The sequence below is a fragment of the Azolla caroliniana genome, unplaced genomic scaffold, assembly GCF_043228905.1.
Source record: "Azolla caroliniana isolate FFs.n. ecotype wild unplaced genomic scaffold, voAzoCaro1.0.p SCAF_6, whole genome shotgun sequence".
In the NCBI taxonomy this organism is placed as follows: Eukaryota; Viridiplantae; Streptophyta; class Polypodiopsida; order Salviniales; family Salviniaceae; genus Azolla; species Azolla caroliniana.
Window position 1 is genome coordinate 1067078 of NW_028230441.1, and position 27894 is coordinate 1094971.

The 27894-nt window shown below is 40.7% G+C and overlaps 3 protein-coding genes across 3 annotated transcripts; all 3 read left to right on the forward strand.

The window, feature by feature from the left end:
* The first annotated feature begins 212 nt into the window (after positions 1–212).
* On the forward strand, positions 213–3576 carry LOC147862424 (large ribosomal subunit protein uL24y-like). Its single transcript, XM_087321752.1, has 4 exons — positions 213–370; positions 1155–1267; positions 1915–2056; positions 3234–3576. Exons 1-4 carry the CDS (start codon positions 355–357, stop codon positions 3404–3406), a joined length of 444 nt encoding a protein of 147 aa, XP_087177878.1. The 5' UTR covers positions 213–354; the 3' UTR covers positions 3407–3576.
* A 13769-nt stretch (positions 3577–17345) lies between these two features.
* LOC147862425 (uncharacterized) lies at positions 17346–23065 on the forward strand. Its single transcript, XM_087320938.1, has 4 exons — positions 17346–17817; positions 19581–20241; positions 22327–22672; positions 22765–23065. Exons 1-4 carry the CDS (start codon positions 17544–17546, stop codon positions 22813–22815), a joined length of 1332 nt encoding a protein of 443 aa, XP_087177064.1. The 5' UTR covers positions 17346–17543; the 3' UTR covers positions 22816–23065.
* Positions 23066–25049: 1984 nt separating this feature from the next.
* Positions 25050–27844, forward strand: LOC147862426 (pentatricopeptide repeat-containing protein At3g09040, mitochondrial-like). The gene has a single exon (XM_087320633.1). It carries the CDS (start codon positions 25059–25061, stop codon positions 27558–27560), a length of 2502 nt encoding a protein of 833 aa, XP_087176759.1. The 5' UTR covers positions 25050–25058; the 3' UTR covers positions 27561–27844.
* The last annotated feature ends 50 nt before the right edge of the window (positions 27845–27894 follow it).

Consider the following 27894-nt stretch of genomic DNA (forward strand, 5'->3'; position numbering starts at 1 on the left):
TGTTTGTTTGTTTCTCCTCGAACATTTGTTTGGCCACATGTGGAGCTTTATATGAAACCTCAACACTCTTAGCCGTGTCGGGAAGCACAAGTAAAGCATCATATAGACGATGAGCACCATTATCACGAAGCTCCAAAAATGCTTTGTGGGAGTGCTTCAAACTTGTATGTACATAGAGATATGCTACATCGAAGGTTTTACGCGGGCCATTTTTGCGGCCATTTTTGCAAATTTTAAGACTTATGGCAAATCCTTTTGCTATTTATCATTTAGGGTTGCAGCACTGTAGGGTTTCAGTTCTGCAAAAGAAGACGATCCAGATCTGCTTCGGCGAGCAGCGGCCAAGCTATCGCCATGAAGTTCAACCCAAGTAAGCTCTCTCTCTCTCTCTCTCTCTCTCTCTCTCTCTCTCTCTCTCTCTCTCTCTCTGTGAGTGCGTGTCTCCGCCTCTTCCTATCTGTGGTTTGACAAATCCGATGCCCCGATAACCTTTCTAAGTAGTGGTTCGAAGCATTAATTTGACCTCGTTCATATATTTGAGCTTCTGTTTCATCAGAATCTTTCTTATCCATGCCGCGGAGACTTATGCGGTTTGTTTTACTGTAGTAATTCTCTAAAATTTTATCATAAAATGATGCGAAGCATTTTTCTTATTATTAGTATAAATTTCTCTTTTTGTTTTACGTTTTCCGTCGTTCCTCTGTGTCAAGTCAGTTCCCTCGTCAGAAACTTGGCAAGTGGTCTGTAAACTAAATATTGAACACGTAGACATATGATTTTATTTCCTGAATTTGTCTATTTGGAATGATAACATTGTTTCTCCTCCCCAATGGATATGCTTAACGTTACTAGATGTATTTGAAATGTACATAAATGTAATGTCACGCGTTTATAATCAGATATTCACCAAGTGTGATTCTGTACATACCTCATTTGATGCTTTGCTGGTGAGAATCCTCTGGGATTCTCGTGTCTTGTTATATGCTTTGTATCTTTGAATGATATATTAGCCATAGTCGTGATTCAATGAGCTTCATGTCATAATATTGTAAAGTTTGAAAGTTGTTTCTTTGACTTGCGCACATACAGGTGTCCGCGTCTTTTCTTGTCTCTAAAAATCAGCAATTAATCTCTTTTGTTAAATCTCTTTGTAGGAGTTAGCAGTTCCAGGAGGAAGTCGAGGAAGGCTCACTTCACCGCACCTTCAAGTGTCAGGCGCGTATTGATGAGCGCACCTCTCTCGTCTGCACTGCGAAACAAGTACAATGTGAGTTTAATAGCTGTAATGTGAGAAAAAAATGCTATGTGTTTGCTGTGCGATTTATTTGAAATGAGAAGGTGCAATGCTTTGTTTGTTTGTGTTATGCTTTTCTCCATTTGTAAACTGGTACAACGTGTGTTCAAGCGCAATGCTGTAAATCAAGTCAAATTTCATTCATTTTTGTTATAGTTTGCATATTCTCTCTTTCGCAAATTCGTTGTTATTTTCAAAGTTTTCACATTGACAGAGTATCCAAATTGTATTTACTTCTTTAATAATGTTCTATTTACTAATGTTAGATTTTAATCTCGTTTGCACTGCAAAACAAGTATAATGTGAGTTTAATAGCTCTAATGTGAGAAAAGAATGCTATCTGTTTGCTGTCCAATTCATTTGAAACTCGAAGGTGCATTGCTCTGTTTGTTTATGTTTATGCGTCTCTCCATTTGATATCTGGTACAATGTGTTTTCAAGTTCAATAGCTGTAAATTGAGTCTATTTTCATTTATTTTGTGATAATTATCATATTTTCTCTTTTCCAAATTCGATTCAAAGTTTTCACATTGACAGAGAATCCGAATTGTGTTTACTTTTTTATAATCATCTTCTATTTACTAATGCTGGATTTTGATCGTGTTTGTATTTGTATTCAGGTTCGATCTGTGCCGATCCGAAAAGATGATGAAGTTCAAGTTGTCAGAGGTACCTTTAAAGGCAGAGAGGGTAAAATTGTTCAGGTCTACCGGCGCAAGTGGGTCATACATATTGAACGCATCACAAGAGAAAAAGTAAACGGTAAGTGATAAATTTTCTACATTTTGTGATGATTTTGTTTTTGAGCTGTATATTATTGGATTTGTTTTGGCAAGACATGTCTATGTATTAGTGTTGTATGATTTTTGCATGTTGGGTCTTGTTTGTGTTGTAAAACTGCGTTTTACAGTTGGTTATGTGGTAGACGTTAATGTACATCTATGCATTTCCTCTGTTATATAAGCATGTGTATGCATGGGCTAGAGCTTTGCATGAGAAATTCAGGTAACGTATATAGGCTGCATTTTACTGAACATTAAATACCCATTCTGCAATCCTGAGAGGATTGAATGCAATGACTAGCATAAACACCAGGGTATATTTAGTAGTGGCTTGAATCATTGCTTGAAGCAGTAACTCAAATTATTATTTGTTCTGCAATTCGGAGGCTTGAATTCAGTGCTAGCAGAAACATGAGTATTTTGTTCCTATTCTATAGAGGCTTGAATCATTGCCTGAAGCATTAGAGATATTAACAATAATATTCATTATGTAAAGAGTGAATTTGGCATTATCTTAAAGAGTAGCATTTGTTAATGGAGTAATTGTTGCTTGAAATATTAGTATTCATTCTGCAATCTATAGTCATCTGGAATTCAAGATTAGCTTAAACACTATAATTTTTTCTATAGTGGCTTGAATCTTTAACTTAGTGGATGTAAATAATGAACTTAGAGCAAGGTGAAAGCTCTATTAACTAGCAATTCTAAGTGGACGAAGCTCTGTTTTGTTAATATAAGGATGATTTGTTGAAATCACAGTAACTTAAAACTTTGCATTAGATTTTTCATTGTTATACAGTGGATGCTTGGAAAATGATGCAGTTTTCCTGTTCGGAAAAGCGCCAAAATATCTTGACTAACATCTCAAAAACCAAGTCCTAAAACCAAGTCCTATAAAATTACTAGTACCCTTGTTTGTAGTACATTGTGCAAAGTGCCTTCTCATAAAATTTGAAAACTTATAGCATTTCAGTCATACTAGGCAGGCAAATGTTGCTGTTTTGATCCGTTTTTTAACCTTTATAGTCAATTTTAGATATTTGCCTTGTTGAGAGACAACCCTTGCATGTAGATATTGTGTTTTGCTATAGAAAAGAATTGTGTTGCCAGTTTAGATGTTTCATATTCTAATACTATTACACTGCTTATCAATGCAGGTGCTACTGTGAATGTTGGCATTGATCCCTCGAAGGTTGTGATTATAAAATTAAAACTTGATAAGGACCGGAAGGCACTCTTAGACAGGAAAGGCAAAGGAAGAGCAGCTGAAAAGGGTAAAGGAAAGTTCACAGCAGAGGAAGTCAGTGCTCCTCTTGCAGAAATTGATTAGAGTAGTATAGAGACTATGGTTGGATGTTTTTCTTCCTTGGTTCCATTTGAGTGTAGACTTTGATTGCGTACCATTTGTTATATCAATTTTGGTCTCTAAACTGTATCTTGGATGCGTTTTCAATGAAGGTATGATCAAGTTCTTTCTAGACATAATGACAATTTTCATTCCTCCCAGTTGTCTTTCCTCTTGTATGAAATATTTAGTTTGGTCTTGGGCAAGGGTATTTTACAACACAATTGGACACATTATCATGATCCTTGAGGTTCTTGAATAGGGGTTCATATGAAAGTATTGTCATCGACTACACATGAAATGCTCAGTATTTTATGAACTACTTAGTCTTGTATTATTGAAAATAACCATTATCAAAATATCTGTGTTCCTATTTTACACTTAGTTGCTCACGTGACCTTCTCAAAGCTTGTTTGATTGCTGTCAATTATTGGCGTGTGGATGACACAATGTTTTGCTAATTGTTACTGGAATAAACAGGAATTGATGCAAATTTAACATATGATATGTGAAGAGTATTGAACAATGGAGAGTTGAATGACGCCCAACATACTTGTAGCTGGAGAGAGTAGCTTTTCCCAAAGTGAATATTTAGAGATGAAATAAGAATGCATCCTCCCAATATTCTGTTAATAAAACAAGTTTCAGATGGTGGAAACATTATTGAAAGTACTGTTAATTTTTTAGCCTTGGAATTTATTCCATTCACATTTCTTTTGAAATCCATAATTACAAGTTGGTCTGATGCATTGGGTGTGACTTTCGTAGAAAGGGTTTGAGTCATCTTTGGAGTGTTAAGAATATTTTATAGATCCTTAGGGTTTTTATATTGATTGTTTCCTTATTGTTTGTTGGACTTACATGTAGTTAGAGATCTTATAATTGCATGTTGTGATTCATGGTCTCCTTTGCTAATAAAGTTCTTGCTTGCCTCCCTTTGGGTTATAATCACAATATTTATGTATTTAGTAGTAATTGTGGATTAGGGTCCTATGTGTCAATATTAATCACAATATATACTTCGCTTTCTATTAATAGTCAAATAAGTGACTCCGAATTCCACTTAGTCCAGCATAAATCTACAAACTAATGTAGCGCAAAAGTTTATCACCGCCATAAACATGGGATGAAGATTTGATTTTGTTGGACAAATTTGTGGTAAAATCCAAAGAATGGAATTGAACACTAATATGAAAGATGGAATAGAGATTTAAAACTCCTAAATTATGACAAAATTCTTTTCTTATTTCATGGAGTATACAATTTTTTCCATATTCCTATCAAGCACAGGCACGTATATTAAAATTCGTGTTGTAATCCATTTTGGTAAGAGTTTCAAAATCTTCAACTTTGTTGGACTATCAAAATTTTAGAGTCGATTCATAGTGAAATCTCATGCCATCAATCACCATTTTGGATATTCCCACAACCTTGTTTTGGTCCATAAGTGGATTGTATCCCTTCATGCATTATTGGGAACTCCATAGGCCATTTTTAGAGGAGTGAAATGTTATTGCGACAATTTGAGCTCATAAATTTACAAACTATAATGTGCTAGGTAGAAGTCTTCTATTGTGTTATGGGGATGATGCACCATGATTTCATATTGACATGCTTCATTCCTAATTAAATTGTTGATGGATGCATGATGGTATTGCTCGCACCATGTACTTTAACACATACTCTTTTGTTCACCATGTGATCTTAATTCTCAGCTCGTTGAGTGGTCGTTCCAATTATATGGATCAAATGTGGAACAATGAACAAAATGTAGTCACACAGAGTTGTGGCTCCAAAGTTTCTCTAATACCATGTTGTTTCTTATGGGGGGTGAAGGTGTTGATGTATGTGTGATTTACCATACCAACAACGTGTATGAACTAAATACAAACGAAAATACAACTTGGACTCTCATATGAGCATATTCCAATGTGTATTAAGTTTCATTTAAAGGATTTACAAGATTGTGTTTATTCTCATGTGCTTAAGTAAGTTAATGAGGAGGCAATCACTCTTTGCTCTCTCAATAGATAGAGTTAAAATTCCCTCCCAATGTGTATGTACATAACAACCAAACTATATGTGCTCCAAGCTAGGTAAAGCCAATGCAAAAAATTTGAATTATAATTGTCTAGTACATGTGCCATGCGTGTACAATGAAATGAAAGTTGAAACTAACATTTGCTTCTTTGTGCCTATGTGCAATGAAAAATGATCCACACCTTTCAATAATATCATGACCATCCAATTTGTTGTCTTTGACACCATTCCCCATTGTGGTTCACTCGCAATGTGATCACACTTGTATGTTCTAGCAGGTTAGGATATCCTCACCTAACACTGCAACACTTCTTACATGAATGGATGAGTGAGATGGATGCCTAAATATATGTAAATTAATTCATAGGTGGAAGACCAGGCCCTTCAAGTGCACAATTTAGAAATGTCCATGATGATGGATGAAAATGTAGTGTATGGAGGCACTCTAAAGTAGTAGCCCAAATGGTTAGTTTGAACCTTACCTTTGAAGTGAAAGAATGCATTGATGAGGATATGCATGATGTCGACGTTGATGCTAAGCCAATGCTGCAATCTTTTGATGTATTTTATGATCGTGTGATTATATTATTTTTTACCGGGAAACTCCCATACATTAATTGGATTAAACACAATTGTGTCACCAAATTGTGTTGAAAATATATATGCAAGACCATGAGGGTTTTATGATGTAGTATTTCGTTAACTGGAACATCGAAGTGCATTGTTAGATAAAGTTCCTATGTTTTTTGATAAACAATTGGTGCATGTAATGCAATGGTACCCTGTAGTGGACTATCATGCTTTGTTAAAACAAGAATGCCCTGTTTGGGAAACATTGGATTGTAAGCATTCTTTTTTATGGCCACTTTGACCAGAGTTGATGAGTCAAATGGGTAAAGTGTTGGTATCTCCACATGCAAATGCTACAAATAAGTGCAAATTTTGTGTGTTATGGGATACTAGTCGTAAGAGGCCAGGATGGGTGCATATGAACACACATGGTATGAAGAGACTTTGCTTTAAATTGAAGTGGGGGACATTTGTAGGTCATTGTTTTGGATGTGGTGAATGGGGTCACTTATGGCGGAATGTCATCGTCATTGTCCTTCAACTATAGAGGTTCCTAATGAAGGGAATGGTAAGGAAGGATTTGGGAGAGATGTTGGTGTGTCAGATATTGTGGTTGTTATGGATGAAGGAACATCATCTAGAGTAGGGTAAAAAGAGGTCTCACTTCAAGGTTTGGGCCCTAAGAATAAGAGAACTCAATCTATGGATATGGAAAAACAAAGTTTAGTGGTTATAGATGTTGAGAGACAAGCTCAACATCGGCCGGATCGGCTGAAGAAGCCGAGGACCGGATCGGTTGGGACCGATCGGTTAGGCCGAGTGCGTAAACCGGGAGGTCGTTAGGAAAGATATTCCGTGAGAAATATATTTGGGAGTTAGTGTAGGAGCTCTTGATGAGCATTGAAGTACTGTCAGTACTTCGGTCAGTCCTTCTAGGACTTGTATAAAAGTGTTCACTGAGCACGTCTTATGTACAGACTGAGTATTATTGTTGAATATAGTTCTTGTGTTCTCTCTCACTCTCTCTGTCTCTCCCGCGTATATTGCGTAAGCTCAAGCTCTCCATTGAACCTGAGTTTCCTTCCTTCTATTTTGTCTTCATACCTGCTTCCGCACTATACTTTTTACATGGTATCAGAGCGCGAGGGTTGAGAACCTCTCTGCAGCCGACACAACTTGACGAAGAAGAACGAGAAGAAAAATGGATAGAGCCATGGCGAGCTCGCTTCCAACAGAGAAGCTCGACAGAACCAACTATGCGTCTTGGTCCTACAAGATGCACCAGTACTTGCTCGGGCACGACTACTGGAGTTATGTCGAAGGAGCTAATGACGCGGCACCCGAATCGACACACAGAGACTTCCCGTCGTGGGAGCAATCGGCGAGCAGGGTACTATACTTCTTCGCGTCGTGTGTGGGCGAACAACTATTGAGCTATGTTCGGGATGCAAAGACGCCGAAGGGTGCGTGGGAAAATCTGAAGAAGATTTTCGCCGCGAGCACCACAGCTAGGAAGCTTCAGCTCCGACAGGAGTTGGGCAACCTACGACAACGCGACTTGTCGGTGGCGGACTATACCTCGAAGATCAAGGATATCTGCGACTCCCTTGCCTCCATAGAGGTGAACATCGAGGAGAGCGAGATGGTCCAGATCTGTCTCAGAGGTTTGGCGTCGAAGTTCGAAGCGTTCCGAACGGCTGTGTGTACCCGGGAGAATACGCCGTCCTTTTTCGACTTACAGTCGATGCTCCTGGTAGAGGAGAACCACGCGGGTGCGTCTACAAGCACGCACACCGACAACAAAATGCTGTACACGGAGGGAGATAGGCCCCGTGGACGTGGAGGACGAGGCGAGTTGGGGCGCAATGGAGGCGGCCGACGAGATCAAGGAAGAAGCCACCGAAGTGATGCCGACAGCAACTCCGGACCCTTCGGAAACAGGGGGAGTCGAAGCGATGAGAACCGGCAAGGGAAGTCCATCGCGGAGTGCTGGTACTGTGGCAAGAAAGGCCACAGGGAAAGTGAGTGCTGGAAGAAGCGCGCCGATTCGGAGAGAACCGGTTCCGGAAACGGCTCCGGACATACCGACAAGGGAAATCGGCAACGATCGCACTACGCCGAAGACTCCGGGAGAGCCGGAGAAGGGTCTGTCTTCGTGACGAGACACGAAGCAAACTCAATGAAACAGAGCACCCCGAGATCGGACGAGGTGTGGTACGTAGACTCTGGCGCGTCAAACCACATGACGAGCCATAAGGAGTGGTTCTCGTACCTTGAAAAACCAATATAACCTGGAGTAGTCGCAACTGGAGACGACACTCCGCATCCGATCGCGAATGTCGGAGAAGTTCCCCTTAGCCATGTCGGGCAGAAAGGGAAACTCTTGAACGTGCTGCACGTCCCGACAATCACGAAAAACTTGGTCTCGGTCGGACAGATCGTCGACCAAGGGATGGAGGTTCGGTTTACACACCTCGGGTGCTTCATTGAGGAAGAAGGCCGTGTGATTGCGCAAGGGCGCAGAGACGGGAGGATGTTCATCCTCGACTCCACTGACGGCGGCACCGCAATGTTCGCGAGGGGACAAAAGACCGAGTTAGACATCGACTTGTGGCACAAGCGGATAGGCCACGTCAACCACCAACGACTTCAAGATCTGCAATTGAAACAGGTAGTATTCGGATTGCCCAAATTTAGTGGCCGAAAGGCACAAATTTGTGAAGACTGCCAGCTCGGGAAGCAACACCGACTTCCTTTCCCCAACGAGCGAAACCGGAGCCAGAACAAGTTCAACCTTATACACTCCGATGTATGGGGGCCGGCACAAAACGTTAGTCTTGGCGGGAGCCGATATTTCGTCTCCTTCATCGACGACCACACGCGGCACACGTGGATCTACCTCATTGAGAGGAAGAGCGAAGTCTTCGACTGTTTCCGGGACCTCAAAGGGTTCGTGGAAACGGAAACGGGACGAAAGATCAAGTGCCTGCGGCCAGATGGCGGGAAAGAGTACTTTTCTGGTCAATTCAACGGTTATCTACAACAAATGGGAATTCGGCGCGAATTCAGTTGTAGATACATGCCAGAGCAGAACGGCGTGGCCGAGAGGAAGAATCGGTTAGTTGTGGAAGCGGCACGGGCAATGCTAGAGGAGAAGAGCTTGCCCAAGTTCTACTGGGCCGAGGCGGTAAGGACCGCGGTATACATCGAAAATCGGATCGGAGACAAAGTGTCGGCGCACGAGCTATATTTCGGAACGAAGCCGAACTTGCGACACTTGAGGGTGTTCGGTAGCATTGCGTATGTGCATGTACCGAAGGAGAAAAGGAGGAAGCTGGACGCAAAGGCCGAGAAGTGCATCTTGGTCGGTTACTCGGACGAGCAGAAGGGTTATAAGTGCTATAACCCTTGCACCAAACAAGTGCGTGTCAGCCGCGGCGTTGTGTTTGATGAGTCCGTGTCCTGGTACCTGCCCCCGACTCGAAACCCCGACTCCAATCCGAGCTCTGACGATGAGGTCAGCGAGGCCGAGATGCCTCCGGATGAGCCCGAAATCGAGACCCGCGAAGAGAGTCCGATTTCACTCCGGTTAAGTTGACCGATTGGACAACTGAGTCGGTACGACCAGTTCGATGAAGAGCCGGCGAGTAGTGGAGACTCGGCCGTGCTTTCCCCGCGCAGGAAGCCGAGGAGACGGCTTACGCGCAAAGAGAAAGGGAAGAAGAAGGTGTCGGATTTCGACACGGATAGGAACGAGTCAAACCGACGCAAGTTCGACTCCAAGGGAACTGGTGACGGGTCTTTAAAGGTGAAGACCGCGTCGACCGAGAAGGCCTCGACATCGGCTAATGTGAGATTACGCCGATCTACCCGCCAGAAGAATCCTGTTTTGCGGTTCGGATACAACGAGTACATGGCGCATCATTATGCGTACATGACCCGTGTAGCGGAAGTGCGTTAGCTGGAGAGCTACGCAGAAGCGGCTAAAGACGCGAATTGGCGTGCCGCGATGGAGGAAGAGATGCACGCATTAGCGGAGAACGAGACCTGGGACCTGGTTGATGCACCAACAGGGGTAAAACCGATCGGGTGTAGGTGGGTGTACAAGGTCAAGTACAACACCGATGGCTCGGTCAACCGGTACAAGGCTCGGCTAGTGGCAAAGGGCTACGCGCAGAAACATGGCATCGACTACGATGAGACTTTTGCGCCGGTCGCGAAAATGACGACCGTCCGTTTTTTGCTCGCAGTAGCTGCAGCGAAGGGGTGGCACCTACATCAGATGGATGTAAAGAATGCGTTCCTGCAAGGTGACCTTGAGGAACAGGTGTACATGGTATAGCCTCCCGGATTTCACTCTGGAACGAACTCCTCGGCAGTATGCCGACTGAAGAAGTCCCTTTACAGACTGAAGCAAGCCCCGCGTGCCTGGAACGTGAAGATCACGCAACAACTGCGTCGGATGGGCTTCATCACGTCAAAATCAGACTCTTCCCTGTTCATCCGGAAAGGTCGACTCGGACCGGTTAGTATTTTACTATATGTTGATGACTTGGTCATCACCGACGCCGACCTAGGTGAAATCGACTGCGTGAAGCTCCAGCTTGCGGCATCGTTCGACATTAAGGATCTGGGGGACCTTCATTACTTCCTCGGGATCGAAGTGATCCGTACCCCCGAAGGCATATTGATCAGCCAACGTCACTACGTGCTGAGTATGCTCTTCAAATTCGGGATGGCCGACTGTAAGTCTGTCTCGACTCCTCTGGACAGAACCGTCAAGCTTCATCCCGATACGGGAAAGGAATGCGACCCGATGAGGTTCCGACAAATTGTCGGAAGCCTCATATACTTGACCATCACCCGACCCGACCTCAGTTATCTGGTCGGAGTGATCAGTTAGTTCATGGCTCGACCTACCGAGGAGCACCTTCAGTGTGCGCAACGCGTACTTCGGTACGTAAGCGGCACTAAGGACTGCAGACTGCTATATCGGACCGGTGTAGCCGTGTAGTTAGTCGGCTACACTGATGCTGATTGGGCTGGCAACGCCGCCGATCGCCGATCCACGTCCGGATACGCGTTCTCCCTCGGGAGTGCCGCGATCGCGTGGAGCAGTAAGAAGTAGCCGACAGTTGCACTGTCGAGCACCGAAGCTGAGTACCGAGGAGCGGCTGTCGCGACATGCGAAGCCATATGGTTGAAGCGACTACTTACGGACCTGCAAGAGGAGGTGTCAGATCCGACGACGATCTACTGCGACAACCTCAGCAGCATCCAACTCGCGAAGAACCCCGTCTTCCACGCACGAACCAAGCACATTGAGGTGCACTACCATTTTGTCCGTGAGTGTGTCCTTTCCGGTGAAGTCGAACTTCAGTACGTTCCGACGGATCGGCAGGCTGCCGACATCTTCACCAAGCCTCTTGGTCTGGACAAGTTGCGGCAATTCTCAGGTGCGCTCGGATTTTGTCGCCTTGATGTGCCGAACTTGAGGGGGAGAACAGTCCCGAACGACCAAGCAAGGCAGCAGGAAAGGAGCAGAGACCGTGACACCGAGTCGGTTGTCGAGTTCTACTTCGGATCGGCTGAAGAAGCCGAGGACGGACCCGCGGAGAAGTCCAGAAGCGGACAAAAGGGGAGCAGCCGAAGGAGAAAGCCGAAGCCAACCATGGATGGGGAAGATGACACCATCGAGGGCGAGAAGACCGAAGACGAGTTGGAGACAGCCAACTCGGACGAGAGCGAAAACCGATCGGAGGTAGCCGAGTCGGTTCGGATGTTTGATTCAGATACGTTGAATCAACCGAGGCCCAAGCGGAAGAAAAGGCAGCAGGAGAAGCGTCAACACCGCAACAGCAGAAGAGCTGATAAGGGCCGCATGAGCATACAAGACGATCGGAAGGGTCGAAGCGCGCGGAGTCGAACAGGTCGAGGAGCGCGAGCGAGGCGTGAAGCCAGGAGGAACTGGAGCCGTGAGCCCGAGGATCCCGAAGAGCCTCGAGTTGAGCTTGAGGGGGAGTGTTGAGAGACAAGCTCAACATCGGCCGGATCGGCTGAAGAAGCCGAGGACCGGATCGGTTGGGACCGATCGATTAGGCCGAGTGCGTAAACCGAGAGGTCGTTAGGAAAGATATTCCGTGAGGAATATATTTGGGAGTTAGTGTAGGAGCTCTTGATGAGCATTGAAGTACTGTCAGTACTTCGGTCAGTCCTTCTAGGACTTGTATAAAAGTGTTCACTGAGCACGTCTTATGTACAGACTGAGTATTATTGTTTAATATAGTTCTTGTGTTCTCTCTCACTCTCTCTGTCTCTCCCGCGTATACTGCGTAAGCTCAAGCTCTCCATTGAACCTGAGTTTCCTTCCTTCTGTTTTGTCTTCATACCTGCTTCCGCACGCTACTTTTTACAATAGATAAGGGGGAAAAACCATTGGATAGAGCTAGTAGTGATGTTGTTGTTGACAAAGATTGGCATCAGGTTAAGGGCAAGTCGAAAGGGAAATCAATGAATATGCAACATAATAGTTTGGCCACTACTCGTGAGACTACATGGCAAGGTAATTTAGGAACTAAGGAAGGTCCTCAAAAAGTTCATTGGCAACGACAATATAGGGATAAGGGATTACCCCTTCACCTTCAATTTGATTCATTGGGACAGGTTATAAATTCATTGAGTTCTCGAGGTTTTCGTCAAGCGGGAGAACGTAAATAAAAGATTTCGATAGACAACTCTAAGGATGTGGTGCATGAGAATCCATACATTGCAACATTGAACATGCTTTGACTAGTTTCATGACATTGGTTGCTCTAAAGGAGCAAGTGCACCTATAACATTGTTGGTTGAATGAAAGTGGTAACATGAAATGTGAGAGGGGCATGTTCTCCTCATAAGAAGTATATATTATGGGAAACTTTGTTAAGTAAAGAATGAGATGTATTATGTGCAGTTGAGCATAAGTGTAACGAGTTAGCAGGATCCATAGTTCATTTGCGTGGATATTCATCATTCTATGCAAGACATCTTAATAATCATTATTCAAGTGTGGTATTAATCGTGCGGGATCAATTTTATCCTCAAGTGGTGCATAATGATGCTTATGGTCGGTTTTTGGTTCCAAAAATCACGTTTTTTGACGAGGTTGTGTGGGTGGTTGGGATTTATGCCCCTAACCAAGTCAATCAACGTATTGCATTATGGGCCCCAATCCTTCAAACCCTATGTGTGGGCCGCCCAGGATTACTTATGGGTGATTTTAACATGTGTGTTGATGCATATCAATCTATGTTTAAACATTCAATCATGGATGATCTTGAGCAACTTGTTTGGGATTCATTGGCTATGGAGGTTCTGAAGTTGGATGTTTGGACATGGTTGCATGGGAATGATCTAGGTTTTACTTTCCAATCTGCTCAACATAGACAAACATGGAGTTAGTCAGATAGAATGTACGTAATGCACGATGATTCTTTTTTACCGACATCACTTCCGAATATGACAGTTCTAAAAGATGTAGGAACTTCATATCACTTTCCTATTTGTTTTGAGGTTTGTAATCATGCAATTGACATGTATAAATCCTTACATGGAAAGCCTCCATTACGCTTTAACTCTTCTCTTTTGCTTCAACCTCACTTTGATTCTCTCATGGGGCAAAATTTGGCAATTTTTTCACAATAAGTGAATCTTAAAGTAGTTAAAGCATGGGACATCACGTTACGAAACATTAAGATCATTCATCGTATATATGGAGTAACTAATGCTCAACGAAGAAGTGTTCTTTGACAATTCTCACAGGTTACGTCCAGGTGTAATGCATTATTGATACATGCACCATTAAATGAGGAGCTTTTGGATATCCAAAGTCAATTGCAGGTTATTATTTCTCAGTTGCAATGCCAAAGTTATCATTATGCAAAGATGCGTCAACTGAGGGATAGACTCATTGATAATCAATGCCCATCTCATTTGTTTTTCCAAGTGTTAAATCCTACTTATGCGCGATCTAATGTGGTACATGTGAAGGAAGGGGATGAATTGATAGTGGATCCTACTACAATAATTGACATATGTGTTCATTACTTTAAGGAGTTGATTGGCCCACAATTGTTAATGACAAATGAGGTGAGTAGAGCACAACATGAGTTTTATGATGTGGTTGGATGTATTGTGCATTGCCTCATTAGTCATGAATTGGATGCAGATTTCACTGAGGATGAGGTGAACATGATTGTAAGGCATCTTATTAGTGGTATGGGCCCTAGTTGGGATGGCTTGACAAATGAAGTTTTTAAGTGATATTCGAACATTTTAAAGGGGCCCTTAACTTCGATGTTTCAACATTCTTGGGTTTCTGGTTGTACGCGTCAAGCTTGGAAGTTGGTCTAATTAAATTAGTTCTAAAGGTGGCATCTCCCGACTCATTTCATCAATGGAGACCTATTTCTTTGATGGGGGGGTTGTATAAGATATTTACAAAGGTATTGGCAAATAGATTACAAAAGTATTTGCCAAAGTTTATACTTCCCACCCAATATGGTTTTATTGCAGGTAGGGATATATTGCATAATGTGTTGAATGTTCAAATGGCCATGGATTATGCTTGAAACACTTATCAAGAATTGATTATGGTGCAATTAGATTTGGAGAAAGCTTATGATCATGTTAATTGGTCCTTTGTTTCTAGGTTAATGCATACAATGGGCTTTGGACCTCATATGTCTCGTCTCATATTTTTATTAGGACAAGATGCAGTGTCTCGAGTAATGCTTAATGGGGGAGTTACATTAGATATTGCCCTCACAAGATCCGTTCGTCAAGGATGCCCTCTTAGCCCATTGTTGTTTACTATTATTACTCATCCCTTGTTAGTGATGTTATCAAGGCAATGCAACAAATGGTGACATTGTGGGTCTACACCTTCCATCTGGAGGGCAACTAGTAGCATAAGTTTTGACTGATGATTCTAAATTCATGTTTCTACAAGCCTCACGAGAGAATCTTGAGAAGGGGATGCTTTTATGGAACCGATTTGCATTGGCTTCTGGATTACATATTAATTGGAGGAAGTCTAGTCTCATATCATGTACCGAAAGGGATTTGGAATGTTTAGGATGGCAAGGATCCGTGGTGAAGAAAGACTCTATTTTTCGACACTTGGGCTATCCATTAGGAATGAATGTTACAAATGGTCAATTGATTGAATGGATGACTAGTAAGTTTGAGGGACCAGTTCATGTATTGGAAGTCACAATCTTGGCCATTTCATGTATGCTTGAAGGTTGTACAATGCATTATGGAACCCGTGATATTATATGACTTGCCATTGTTGCCATGGCCAAAGAAGGCTTTGCATTCTGTTTTGCAACCTCTTCGATATTTGTTGTGGAAGAAGAGGGATAAGATGGGAATAAATTGGGTTACGTGGAATCATCTAACAACCCCTAAGCGCTTGGGGGGGTGCTGGAATATTGAACTTATATATGCATATGATGGCTCATAGATTTTCATTATTACAAGACACGTGTTCAAACTCACAACCATGGATATCTATTGTTCAATATTTCATAGAGAACAAGCTTGGTTTAACACATGGGAGGACAACGATTAAGGCTTCATGGTGGCAATTACTGAATGGATGTATTTCACTTAGGATTCCAAGCTCTTCATGTGTTCAACATTTGGTCACCTCATGGCAAGAAGCACTCTTGTTATATGTATGGAAACCATCATCTAGTAGAGAGCATTGTAATTCTTTGCAAAAAGAGTTACTTGTTTCTTCTCGGTACGCTCTCGATTTAATCGTTTGTTTCGTTTGGGGGTCAAAGAGGTGGGAGATATAGTTCCCATATAGTTGAGGCGTCATCTCAAAGAATTTTGGAGTTTGTTGAAGCGCAACAATGATTACACATCCCACCTAATTATGGGTTAATATGGCAACAACTACAAAATAGTACATTGATGCAAGGTCCCTTACTTCTACAAACAGGAGAACAACCGTGGATTGATTGGTGTTTACGGGGTCAAATGCCGTTGTTACAAGTGACTACCAATCTTTTGTATCATTGCTTTATTGAGTCTCTTGGATGGGTATCATCTAAGGCTGAAGAAGAATGGAAAATACACAAATTTGATCGTGGGTGGTGACAGATCTTACAATGTAGTTGGCATTCTAAATTGCCACTTATAACAAAGGTCTTCATTTGGAGAGTTTTGATTGGAGGATTGCCTTTGGGATTAGCTCTAAAGCGTTGGGGCTAGCAACGGGTAATTGTTTTTTTCGCACTGTTCAAATGGAAGATAATACTTATCGATTTATACAATGTCCAATTGCTTGTTAGATTTAGAGTTACATTTCTTAAATTTGGCAAGTTTTATCACAGTGTTATTTGACACCTAGACAATGGGTGTTTGCACAATTTACACAAGTTGACCCAAAATTAGAGATGGAGATCGTTTTTCTATTTCTTAGATATTGGGGATTGCGTCATAATTGGAACATGCACGACGCTTTTGTATTCGATGGTAGACATGGAGTGAAAGCATATCTACGAAAGTTGAAGGGAGTACTAATGTGGCAAATTTCTTTATTGTAGCAAGTGGAAATTCTTTCCTCAGTGGAGTGTTCGTCTTGCCTATTGGCAATTCAACATGTTCCACTACCCATGTAGTGTAGTTAGTGGGTAACCGTACTCCATTGTCACACCCATTGTAAGTAGTATTTTTCACACACATTTATTAATCTAATTGTGTGTTTCCACCAAAAAGAGAGGACAGAGAGCTGAGATGGATGTAGCTTAGTTCATAAGGTTGCCCAATGAAGACCAGGTGGTCATGGGTTCACATTCCACAATGGCATTTAGTGAATAATAGAGATGATATCTATGGAGTAATATAGACAGGTGAGAAACTTGGGTTTTGAACCCAAGATGTAGTGCTAATAGTGTAAACGGCCTACCACTAGGGTAAGCTAATTACGATGAAAAGCAAAAGAGAGAGAGAGAGAGAGAGAGGCCAGCCTGGCTTTATGATGTGTGTGTGTTGTTTTGTTGATGTTATGTTATGTTGTGTTCCATTCCAATTTGTATTTGGTTGGTTGGTTGGTGTTGTGGTTGTGAACAAGTTAAAAGTCATTCATGGAAGAAAAAAGCTCTCTCTCTCTCTCTCTCTCTCTCTCTCTCTCTCTCTCTCTCTCAATTCCACTCTTCTTCCCTGGCTTCCTCATACACACACATCATCATCATCATCATCATCTCTCTGTATTCTCTATTACGCACTCTTCCTTTCCATAGAAGAAAGCAGAAGAAGACGAAGAGAGAGAGAGGTCGTCCCTCTCTCTCTCTCTCTCTCTCTCTCTCTCTGCCGAAGGTCGAGATTTCTGAACCTTCATCCATGTCGCTCTCTGCGTTCCGCCTTTCCATTTCTTCCTAAGACTCTTCTCCGCCTCCGCACCTCTCCAGAAACCTTGATTTCTCGTTCCTGAATTCGCTTTCTCCTTTCCCTTCCTCCCATGGGCTTCGAACTCGAAAGCTTGGAGTTGCAGATCCATGGTCGCGAGAAAGCTCATCTGCAGGATTCGCAGCAGCAGGAGCTCGCAGCTATGGAGAGAAGCTTAAAGGATTTGCCTCCATCATCATCATCATCATCATCATCTTCTTCTTCTTCTTCTTCCGATCAGGAGGTTTATGCTGAAGATTTCTCTCGACTCTCTAGCGATCAGGATGCTACGGAACAAGTCGATAGTTTCTTGAAGGATGCTTTGAACTCGAGAAATAGGATCACAGGTTAGATAGATCGTGGATTTCTTTAAACAGGGGCACTGTTTTTCTCACGAGTCTTTTGATCCTTGTGAATGTCTTTAGTCTTGATGTTGTCTTGATGTTTTTGTTCGTTCCTGTTTCTTTATAATCTGAAGTAAAGAAAAGAAAACGCTCTGTTTTTTTGTTTTGCTCTTTCTGACTATATTTTCATCCTAACAGTCTAAACATTCTATGAGTGTTTGCTTGAATTAAAGAAGAAAAAGAAGCACGCTATCTGGTTGGCTTTTCTTTCTATAGCTCCTCAATTGTATGGTCTCTCGAGAGTTCATGGTTGATATATTGATGTGAAGAAAATGATAAGCACGTTTCTTTCCCTTGCAAAATTTCTGTCTCTGTAGTTTCGAGTCCGTAATGGCTGATTCATATATATTGAACTACGGGATAGAAAAATGCACTACAGTCGATAGCCTGAAATAAAGGTGGAAAACATTTTATTTCAGATATTTACTATTTATTCCAAATCTATCGAGTCTCCTATGTCTTGTGAGTACATAATGATAAAAGTGTGCCATAGTTGTTAAGCTGAGGTAAAGAAAAAGAACCTCAGGATCACAAAAGGGCTCCATAACTGTTAACCTGAGGTAAAGGAAAAGAACCTCACGAATAAAGTAATGCTCCATTCCTGTTAACCTGAAGTAAAGGCTAAAAAATGACGTCATTCTTGCAGATGTTTTTATTCCTGTATGCTTCGAATCATAGTCTTGTGTGTCTAACGGATCATTCGAATTGAAACAATTAAAGAAATGGATAGTCAACGAATTAAAACTTGAAGTAAAGAAGAAACAAATCCTTTCTTGCAGAGATCTTGTACTCTCTTCAATGGTTTTTTGTACTCATATAACCTTGTGTGTATATTGTGGCTGTTAGTTTGAATAAACTTGAGGAAGAAGAAAAATTTCCATAATTTTATTGCCTAAATTAAAGAAAAGGAAGCACCTATTGCTTGCAGACCTATAATGTTATAGTCTCTTGAACGTCATATGGCTGATAAGCCCATGTCAACAGAGAAGTTAGGGCATGGAGAACATATGAACTCGAGAAAAGAAAACAACTTTCTTGCATATCTTTTCCTTTATGTAAGTTTTTAGTATATGGTTTTCAGTGTTATATAGCTAATAGCATGAAAACTTCATGAAATCAAGAAAAGGAAAACACCTTTTCTTGCATATCTTTGTCTTTGTTTATGTTTTTCTTACATAAGACTACAGCGTCCTACGGCTGTTAGCATGAGAGAAGAAAGGACTTTAGGAACGGAAAACAGTCCATAACTGATAACATGAAGCAAAAGAACCACAATTTTTGTGCAGATATTTGTCTCAACTCTTTTTGCAGGTCTATACTTATATAGTGTCCTATGCTTATTATTCCCAATCTTACACAAAGAAAAAGGGAATTGGTTTAAGTAATGAAAGAACTTTATAAAGGGAGAACACTTGTTGGATGCGAGCACGAAAGTAAAGAAAGAACTTTATGAGTTGAAAGCACTTGATGGCTGATAGTATGAAATGAAAAGGAACTTTTGTGATAGCTTCCTCTATTGCCATGACATCGGAATATTAGGAAATTTGATACAGGCATCAATCTGCATGATTGTGATTCGTAAAGGAACGTAATTTCTAAATGTTGGAACCTTTGATGCTGAAATTGGTCTATCTGATTTACCTGCCCATCAAGTTTTGAACAAATATTTTCTGATGTTTACATATGTGTTTGACTGGTGGTTTTAGTTTTGAGGCTAGAACACGAAATTGAGAAGTTTGTGCAAAACTCAAAGAAACAACAACATCTGTTGAAACCAATGCCTTCCTCATATGAAAGACTTGCAGCACATCGTGTAGCACAGCATTATAACCTACAATCAATGGTTGTGGACATGAACTCCCCATCTGGATCAAGAATACTTCTATTGAAGACACCAGAGAGCAAAACCCCTGTTATCAGACTAGTTGATATTCCACTTGATCCTACTTCTCAAGAAAAATCTATGTGTGCTCCCCTTGAGAAGGTTGCAATAAAACAAAGGACTAATGGTGTTGGAAACTCAAATGGCTATGGAATTGGTGGTGATTCAGGAAGATTGACACCAGTGAAGTCTGTTGAGGAAAGGAAGGAGGAATACAACAAAGCTAGGGCTAGGATTTTTCGTGATGGGGATTCTCCGAGTATGGAAGAGAATGAGGATAGTGTGCATGATGTTGTTGCCTTGGATGTAGGGTCAGTTACACACCAGCTCCAGGAGTTGATGATGAATGGAGGATTGGCATCCAACGGTGAAGGTAAGGACAAGCCAGAGGATGATTATTCTCTACGAGCTGTCAATAGAGTAGCGATCTTCCGGGACAGAGAGAAGGACATGAAAGATCCCGATTATGACCGCAGTTATGACAGGTATGATTTCCCATTGTTTTCATGATCTATGCATATGTGATATATGTTATATATAAGTTGATACATGTAGAAATACCATGTTTAGATGTTGAGCAACTGCACCCTATTTTTTCTTCTCAAATAAAACAAATCCTTAATTTTTTAAAAGTATCCTGAGTCTCTTCTTGATTGACATATCAAGGATCCAGAAGCAAATGTTAAAGATTGATGCAATTGTTAAATTTCTTTGTTGGTTTTTCTCAATGGGGTTCCATGAATGAACATGGAGTGTCGGTATTGAGTACCATTTAGACCCCCAAAAAAGAATGAGCCATTTCTCACATCCAAAGACAATTTGTGTCTCAAGCTAAATTTCAGTGAATCAAAATCTTACATATGATGACGAACCAAAGACAATTTGTGTCTCAAGCTAAATTTCAGTAAATCAAAATCTTACATATGATGACGAATATGATAAAAACCTCAACAAACATCCAAATGATAAATTGTCTCTCTACACATTAAAAATTTCCAACATCCAAATTGATGTCTATAAACCTTACAGCAGCAGTACAGCAAAACCAGTGGGAAATACTTGCCGATTATATTATCAAAAGCAAAATTAAACAAGGAACACAGCATTAACAGTTTTTATAATTTACTGAAGTATTTCAATTCCCACTACCTTGTTCTTCTATTCTCTTTTCTGCTGAGAACCTTTAAGCAATTTATAGCTGTCTTCTTCTTGGTTTTGAGATTTCAGTTTACTCTTACACCTACAGTGATTTCAAACTTAGACAATCGTTTATGGCAAAATAATTTATGCCTAAAATCCTCATAGCCTGAAACTGGAAAATAAGAAAAAGGGCTATAATGGATTTTAGAGATCTTCAGCTTTTACGCAGAGCTTTCAATAAAGGTTTCAGTTTTCTATTCCTTTTGCCAGTATATACTCTTCTTGGAAACCTGCCATTTTCTGGTTTCATACCCTGGACAGTTCTCCACAGTAGCAGGCCTACCCTGCTCTTAATAGTAAGGACAGGTGTAGTATCAAGTCTCTTATTTTTGAAGTTTCTTACATACAATGAACATTATTGTTTGTTTGTGTGTAAAAGTTCAAATTTAGGATTTGTTAAAGAACAAAGGGTATCCGTAGTGGGCTTGAGAAAGTTTTTTTGACAAAACTTGAAATCCCCTTATGTTTTATTCTTTCCTAAATGCCCTTGGTCAAACCCTGAATGAAAATATATATGTGCTATTGAGCAATTATATGGGTAATTCATTCCTTTTTCTTCACTTTGGGGTATTGACTATAGGTGCTTGGGTAAATTACAAAAACTCAGTGGGCATTTGGGGAAATGACTGTTACGAAATAGCTTGTATGACAGTGAATGTCAGGTCACATTGCACATTGGGTTGGCCTTAAGAGCATCACATGCAGACATTACAAAGACATACAAATTGTTTATGAGACAGTAGAGTAAAAAGTCTGGAGAATGTTCTATGGGAAACACCATAGCACTCCCATTACTTCTTCTTCACCCTAGGTTTGGCACTACTATAATGCTTATACCTTTTCCATTCTCTCTTCCATCAAACCAATCCTGATCAGTCATGTTGTCCCTCTGTTCTTTATGCACCAGTATCACAATTTCTCAATGAGTAGGACTCACTTATGAAAAACTAGAGATGATCTTCATGTGAAGAACTATCTCTCAATTATACGTACAGAAATCATTGAACTGTGTTACCCACCTGTTTCCTCAGATTGCGTCTCCCATACATCTTTCAATGTTCTGTGAAACCTCCTTTTCGTAGATGCTATCTATGCATAAATACATATTACATACTATAATTAGACTCTGTATGTTTGGAGACTGCCAAGAAAATGAAAAAACCACAGATTAGTAGACATTTCAAAATGTGAACAGATTTTATGTGTACTTGAATATTGGTGCATGCCTATATATTTAGCTCTGGTATTATTATATGCACGCATCACATGTTTAAATAGTAGTTTGCTTGTTTTGAATGTTTTTTGGGCTTATAATGTATCAGTTTTAAGCATTATTTATCTGACGATGTGTCATCAACTCTCTCTTGCAGGTATTCGCAACGAATGAATGCAGAATTTGGAATGAATGGACGTCCATTTGTTATGCAAGGAGCATGCTATCCAGGCATTAACATGAATGGATTTACGAGGATGGATGGATCAGTATTACAGAACATGCGTCTTGATCCAGCTGCCTATTCAAATCCCCATCACCCAAGGGGCCCTTGGCTTGGTTCACCTGGTGGTCCTCCAAATGTTGTATACCCAAATGCATTTTATGGGAGTTTTCCTCACATACAGGCCAATTTTCACTCTTCTGCTGAAACCTGCTTTCCAACCCAGAGGTTTCCATACACAGGGCAACACTACCTTGATCGATGCCAATATCCATCTCAGGTTTGTTCTCCTATCATTTAAGTTATTAAGATTGAAATTCATTTTTCCATAATGCTCATATAATGTGTTCTTTTGTTTTATCTTCTTGACAGCGTGGTTTACAATGTAAAACAAACTTCGGTGAGGTCATGCCCCAACGATAATACTGCAGGAGGATAGATCTAGGTTTTCTAATGTTGTATTCAATTCTTTGGTGTGGACTTTGCAAATTATATGCTCGGACATAATGATCATGACACGTAGACTTTTACTTTAAATGTATTGGACATTGCTTTAATTAGTTTTTCCTATGAAACTAATCTGCAAAGTTTGCTTGTCATGTTTATATTCATGGGGATGCAGAGAACAATTTGTTTTAACTATCATTGACAAATTTATTTCCATTGAGTATTATATATGTGCGCTGTGATATATATATGTGTTTTATGTATCTCATAATCAAACCATACGGTTTTTTATTTCTATACTGTTGTGTGGCTTGATAGAAATGAATAAACTATGGAAAGCAAAGTTTTGCTCTATAATAATTTCTGCCCTGGTTATTGTAAATTTGGTAACCTTTTCTGGTGATGCTATGAATTAGATGTGATTTCTGGAATCTTTGAAAAGTGAAGTTGGCAATAGAAATAATGTCAATTTGGAACAATGTTTTGAGAAAAAATGCGCAGGCATTTTCAGGAAATATTTTAGGGACCCAAATGCTGACAAGACAAGTCGAATAATAACTTGAAACAAAATTACATGTGCACAGACGGTGCATAGCGGTGACGGAACCACTTTAACGTGAAGATGCTGGTGTGGTGAGCAAGGGGCTGTGCAGGGTGAATTAACCACTTCGATATGAAGATAATGGTGCATTAATGTGAACAAGCCACTTTATTACTACGTTCGAAAAACACCTCTCCCCTTGGATGGGATTTGTGGATAACTCAAAATATATCGGATCAAATAAATTTTGGATCTGTGAAACAGATCTTGACAAAGGAGACACGCCATTGAAAATAATCTATGGATACCTGTCAAAACATGTCTTAGCATAGAAGATACTTGTGTGAAGTAACATTTTGATATTTGTCCAACATATCTTAGTTTCTTGATTTGTTCTAGTTTTCAAACTCCAGTTATGCTTACTTATTTTGCAAATTTGACTATTATATATATGAGGTTGGAGTAGGTCTAGGTTCTATGTCAAATGTATGACAATCGTATAAGTCCAATGCAAAGGTAGCTTGATATTTGCACAGAAGACAACTCTTTTCAGCAAATGGTAATTAGTGCTTGACATGCACAATAGGTCCATACAATTGACATTGTGTAGGTCACAATTGTTTTAATAGTCATGGAAATAAGTGTTTGTGTTATCATTATTTTTTAAATAGCTACATTTTTGTCAGTCTTCTCAAAGCCTGTGGAAGCATTCGAGATCGTGAGTTTGGTAAACAAGTACATGTTCATGCTTGTAAGAAAGGCTTCAGGTGTATTCTGCATGTTGGCAATGCACTTGTAAATATGTATGGCACAGTATGGTAACCCTCAAGATGCTCTTGAAGCTTATTGTTTGCAAAAGGATGGTATCGAACAACCAGAATGTTGGAGATAGAGAATTAATGGTTCACCAAACCTTGCAAGTGATCGTTGGTTTTTTGGGGTATGCTCTTTGGCACCTTTCCACATCAAAATTTTGCAAGACTATGTATGCAATCGTCAAAATGTGTTGATAAGTCGAGCACAATAACCATGATGGTTGAAATCTTATTACATTCTATACAGCAAGATCTAGAAATGTGGGTAAAAGCTAGGTGCTGGCATTTGTGTGAAGAGTAAGAAAATGTGAAGCACAATAAAATCATACAGCATATTATATCTTCTTCGTATCTTCCATGATTTTTTGAGGTCAAACGTTGATTTATCCTGCCCTTTTTTTGTGTGGGTGCTCCATTTGCAGCTATTGATGCTCTTTGATTATATACCATAGGTTTTTAGTAGAAACTCGATGGTAAGTATGTATGCATGATGCTTGCGCAAGAGGTTTTTGATGGAAAGGTAAGGTGTGGCTCTGGCTATGGATAATTCTCTTTGATGATATACATAGATTGGAGGTTTATTGATATAACCATATGGCCATGGCAATTGCATGGATGATGCTATTTGATTATATTCTCAGAGATTTTTGATAGAAATATTTGATGCTTTTCTTATAGTGCTTATATCAAAGGTTTTTAATGGAAATGTGGGGTTATTGGATATTCATGATGCCTAAAGCAGAGGTTTCTATGGAAATGGCCTCTGTTTCGATGATGCTAAAAAAGCAAGTTTTCTATAAAAAACTTGTGCCTATGGCCATGCATAATGCTCTTTGATGATGCTCAAATCAGAGGTCGTGGCTATGTCTATGCTTAAACAATGTGCTCGCCGCAAAGATCTGGGGGCGGGCATCAGTATATATGCTGAGGTTGCTAGAAATGGACTTGAAACAGATCCTTTTATTTGTAGCTCATTGATTGACATGTATGCAAAATGCAGTCTCGTTGGGATAGCCCGAGAGGTGTTTGATAGTGTTCCCACTCGGGATACGGTATTGTGGAATACACTCTTAGCGGGGTTTGCCAAACAAGGTCATAATGTGAACGCATTGGAATGTTATGAACAGATGCTACTCGAGGGTTTTGTGGCGGACGAGGTCACCTTCATTTGCACCTTGAAAGCTTGTGCTGCTATGAGAGCCTTGCACAAGGGTCGTGTTTTGCATATCAGGGTAGATGCACAAAAACTGTTTTTCGAAAGAGAAAAGGATGACAATGTTGGAAATGCATTGATTGATATGTATATGAAGTGTGGATTGCTTGTAGAAGCACATGAAGTCTTAAACAACCTTCTTTTTAGAGGCATTGTTTCATGGAATGCACAAATTGCCGGATATGTCAAACATGGCTTCGTTCAGGAAGCACTAGCCGCTTTTAACCAAATGCGGTATGAGGGCATCTTTCCTGATGCAATCACATTCGCGTGCATTCTCAAAGCTTGTGGTACTACCTCCAGAGCCACTAATCGAGGATGTGAACTACACACTGAAATTTATACAATGGGGCTCTTGGAAAGAGACCTTGTGGTTGGCAATGCGCTAGTTGATATGTATGCCAAATGTGGACTGCTTGGAAAAGCACGACAAGTGTTTGATACTCTTCCTGTTAAAGATGCAGTCTCGTGGACATCATTAATTACAGGGTATGCCATGCATGGGCAAGGTGAACAAGCACTGAGTTGTTTTGAGCTCATGGAGCTCAATGGTATAACTCCAGATGATGTTACTCTCTTATGTGCCCTAAAAGCTTGTAGCAGTGTTGGGGAAATGGAGAAAGGCCAGAAAATACATGCTGAGATTGCAAGAAAAGGGTTATTAGAGAGAGATCTTGTTGGAAATACACTAGTTGATATGTATGCCAAGTGTGGGTTAATTCTGAAGGCTCATGAAATGTTCGATAAGCTTCAAGTTCAAGATGTGGTGTCTTGGAATGCATTAATCGGAGGCTATGCTGACCATGGAAGGGGTGAAGAGGCACTTGATTTGTTCAACCAAATGCAGCATAAAGGAATAGCTCGAGATGCCATCACATTTGTTTGTGCCCTCAAGGCTTGCGGCATGATCGGGGCCCCAAATAAGGGCCGAAAAATTCACGATGAAATTACTGGAAATGGGCTACTAAAAAAAGACTTTCTACTAGCCAATGCTCTCGTTGACATGTATGCAAAATGTGGAGAGTTTGGAAAAGCACAACAAGTATTCAGAGAGCTTCCGATCCAGGACTCAACCACATGGAATGGACTCATTACAGGCTATATCAAGCATGGTTTTTATAAAGAGGCGCTATCTTGCTTCGACGAGATGAAGCAGCGTGGAATAGCTCCAGATGTTGCCACTTTTGTCAGTTGTTTAAAAGTTTGTGGTAGTGCTGGAATAATAGAGAAAGGCTGTGAAATACATGCTCACATTTTGAAGGAAGGATTGTTGGAAGAGGATCATATTATTGGCAACGTATTGGTGGATATGTACTCATCTTGTGGTTGGGTCCAAAAAGCAGAAGAGGTGTTTCATATGCTTCCTTTTCGTGATGTTGTAGCTCGGACTGCTTTGATTGCCGGATATGCAAAACATGGTAATGCTGAGGCAGCGTTTGATATCTATGAAAAGATGGGTCATGATGGAATCTTCCCAAATGAGGTCACATTTGTTTGTATCTTAACCGTCTGCGGAAGTACAGGGGCTGCATACAAGGGCCTAGAAATACATGATGACCTTGTGAGGCAAGGGTTTGAAAAGGATCTAATTGTCGGAAATTCTTTAATTGATATGTATGCAAATTGTGGTTCGCTTGATAACTCTAAGAAAGTATTCGAAAAATTGCTGGTGCGAAACATCATCTCGTGGACAGCTCTCATTTCAGGATTTGCTCTTCTTGGAGATTTTGATAATTCTTTCCTTCTATTCAATAAAATGATCAGGGAGGGTCAAACTCCTAATTCCATCACATTCATCAGCATTCTGAATGCATGTAGTCATGGAGGTCAAATTGATGAGGGTCAAATGTATTTTCACACTGTAAGTGATGAGTTCGGTATTGATGTGACTTTGGAACACTATAGTTGCTTAATTGATCTCCTTGGTCGATCAGGACAGATAGACAATGCAATTTTGGTTATTGAAAAGATGCCTTTCCATCCCAACCTTGTACTCTGGCACACTTTGCTGGGTGCTTGTAGGAAATGGGCAGATCTCAATCTAGGAAAAAATGCCTTTCAACATATTGTAGAGTATAATGAAGAAGATGCAGTTGCTTATGTCTCTATGTCTAATATCTATGCGGATATGGGGGGAATGGAGGAAGATTAAGAGTTATGATGAAACAATATTGTTTTCTATTTGGCTTCTTTTCTTTGTGCAATGGCTTGAGGAGTTGGTCTAATGGTTTGCGATTGTAACTGGTATGCCATTGCTTGGAAGTTCAACTCCATTCCCTTATCACCACACATGGGAATCAGTCCACAATTAAGAGGAACGACTAAAAGCACTTTGAAGAGCCAAAATTGCAATCTCGAGATCTGTTGTTGAATTTCAAGTGATTAAGTGCCAAGAAAAGATTTGCTGATAACTGATGTTACCAGGTTGTGGGCCGATGGGGGGTGGGGGGGGGGGGGGAGAGGGAATAGATGAGGATTAGGAGTTA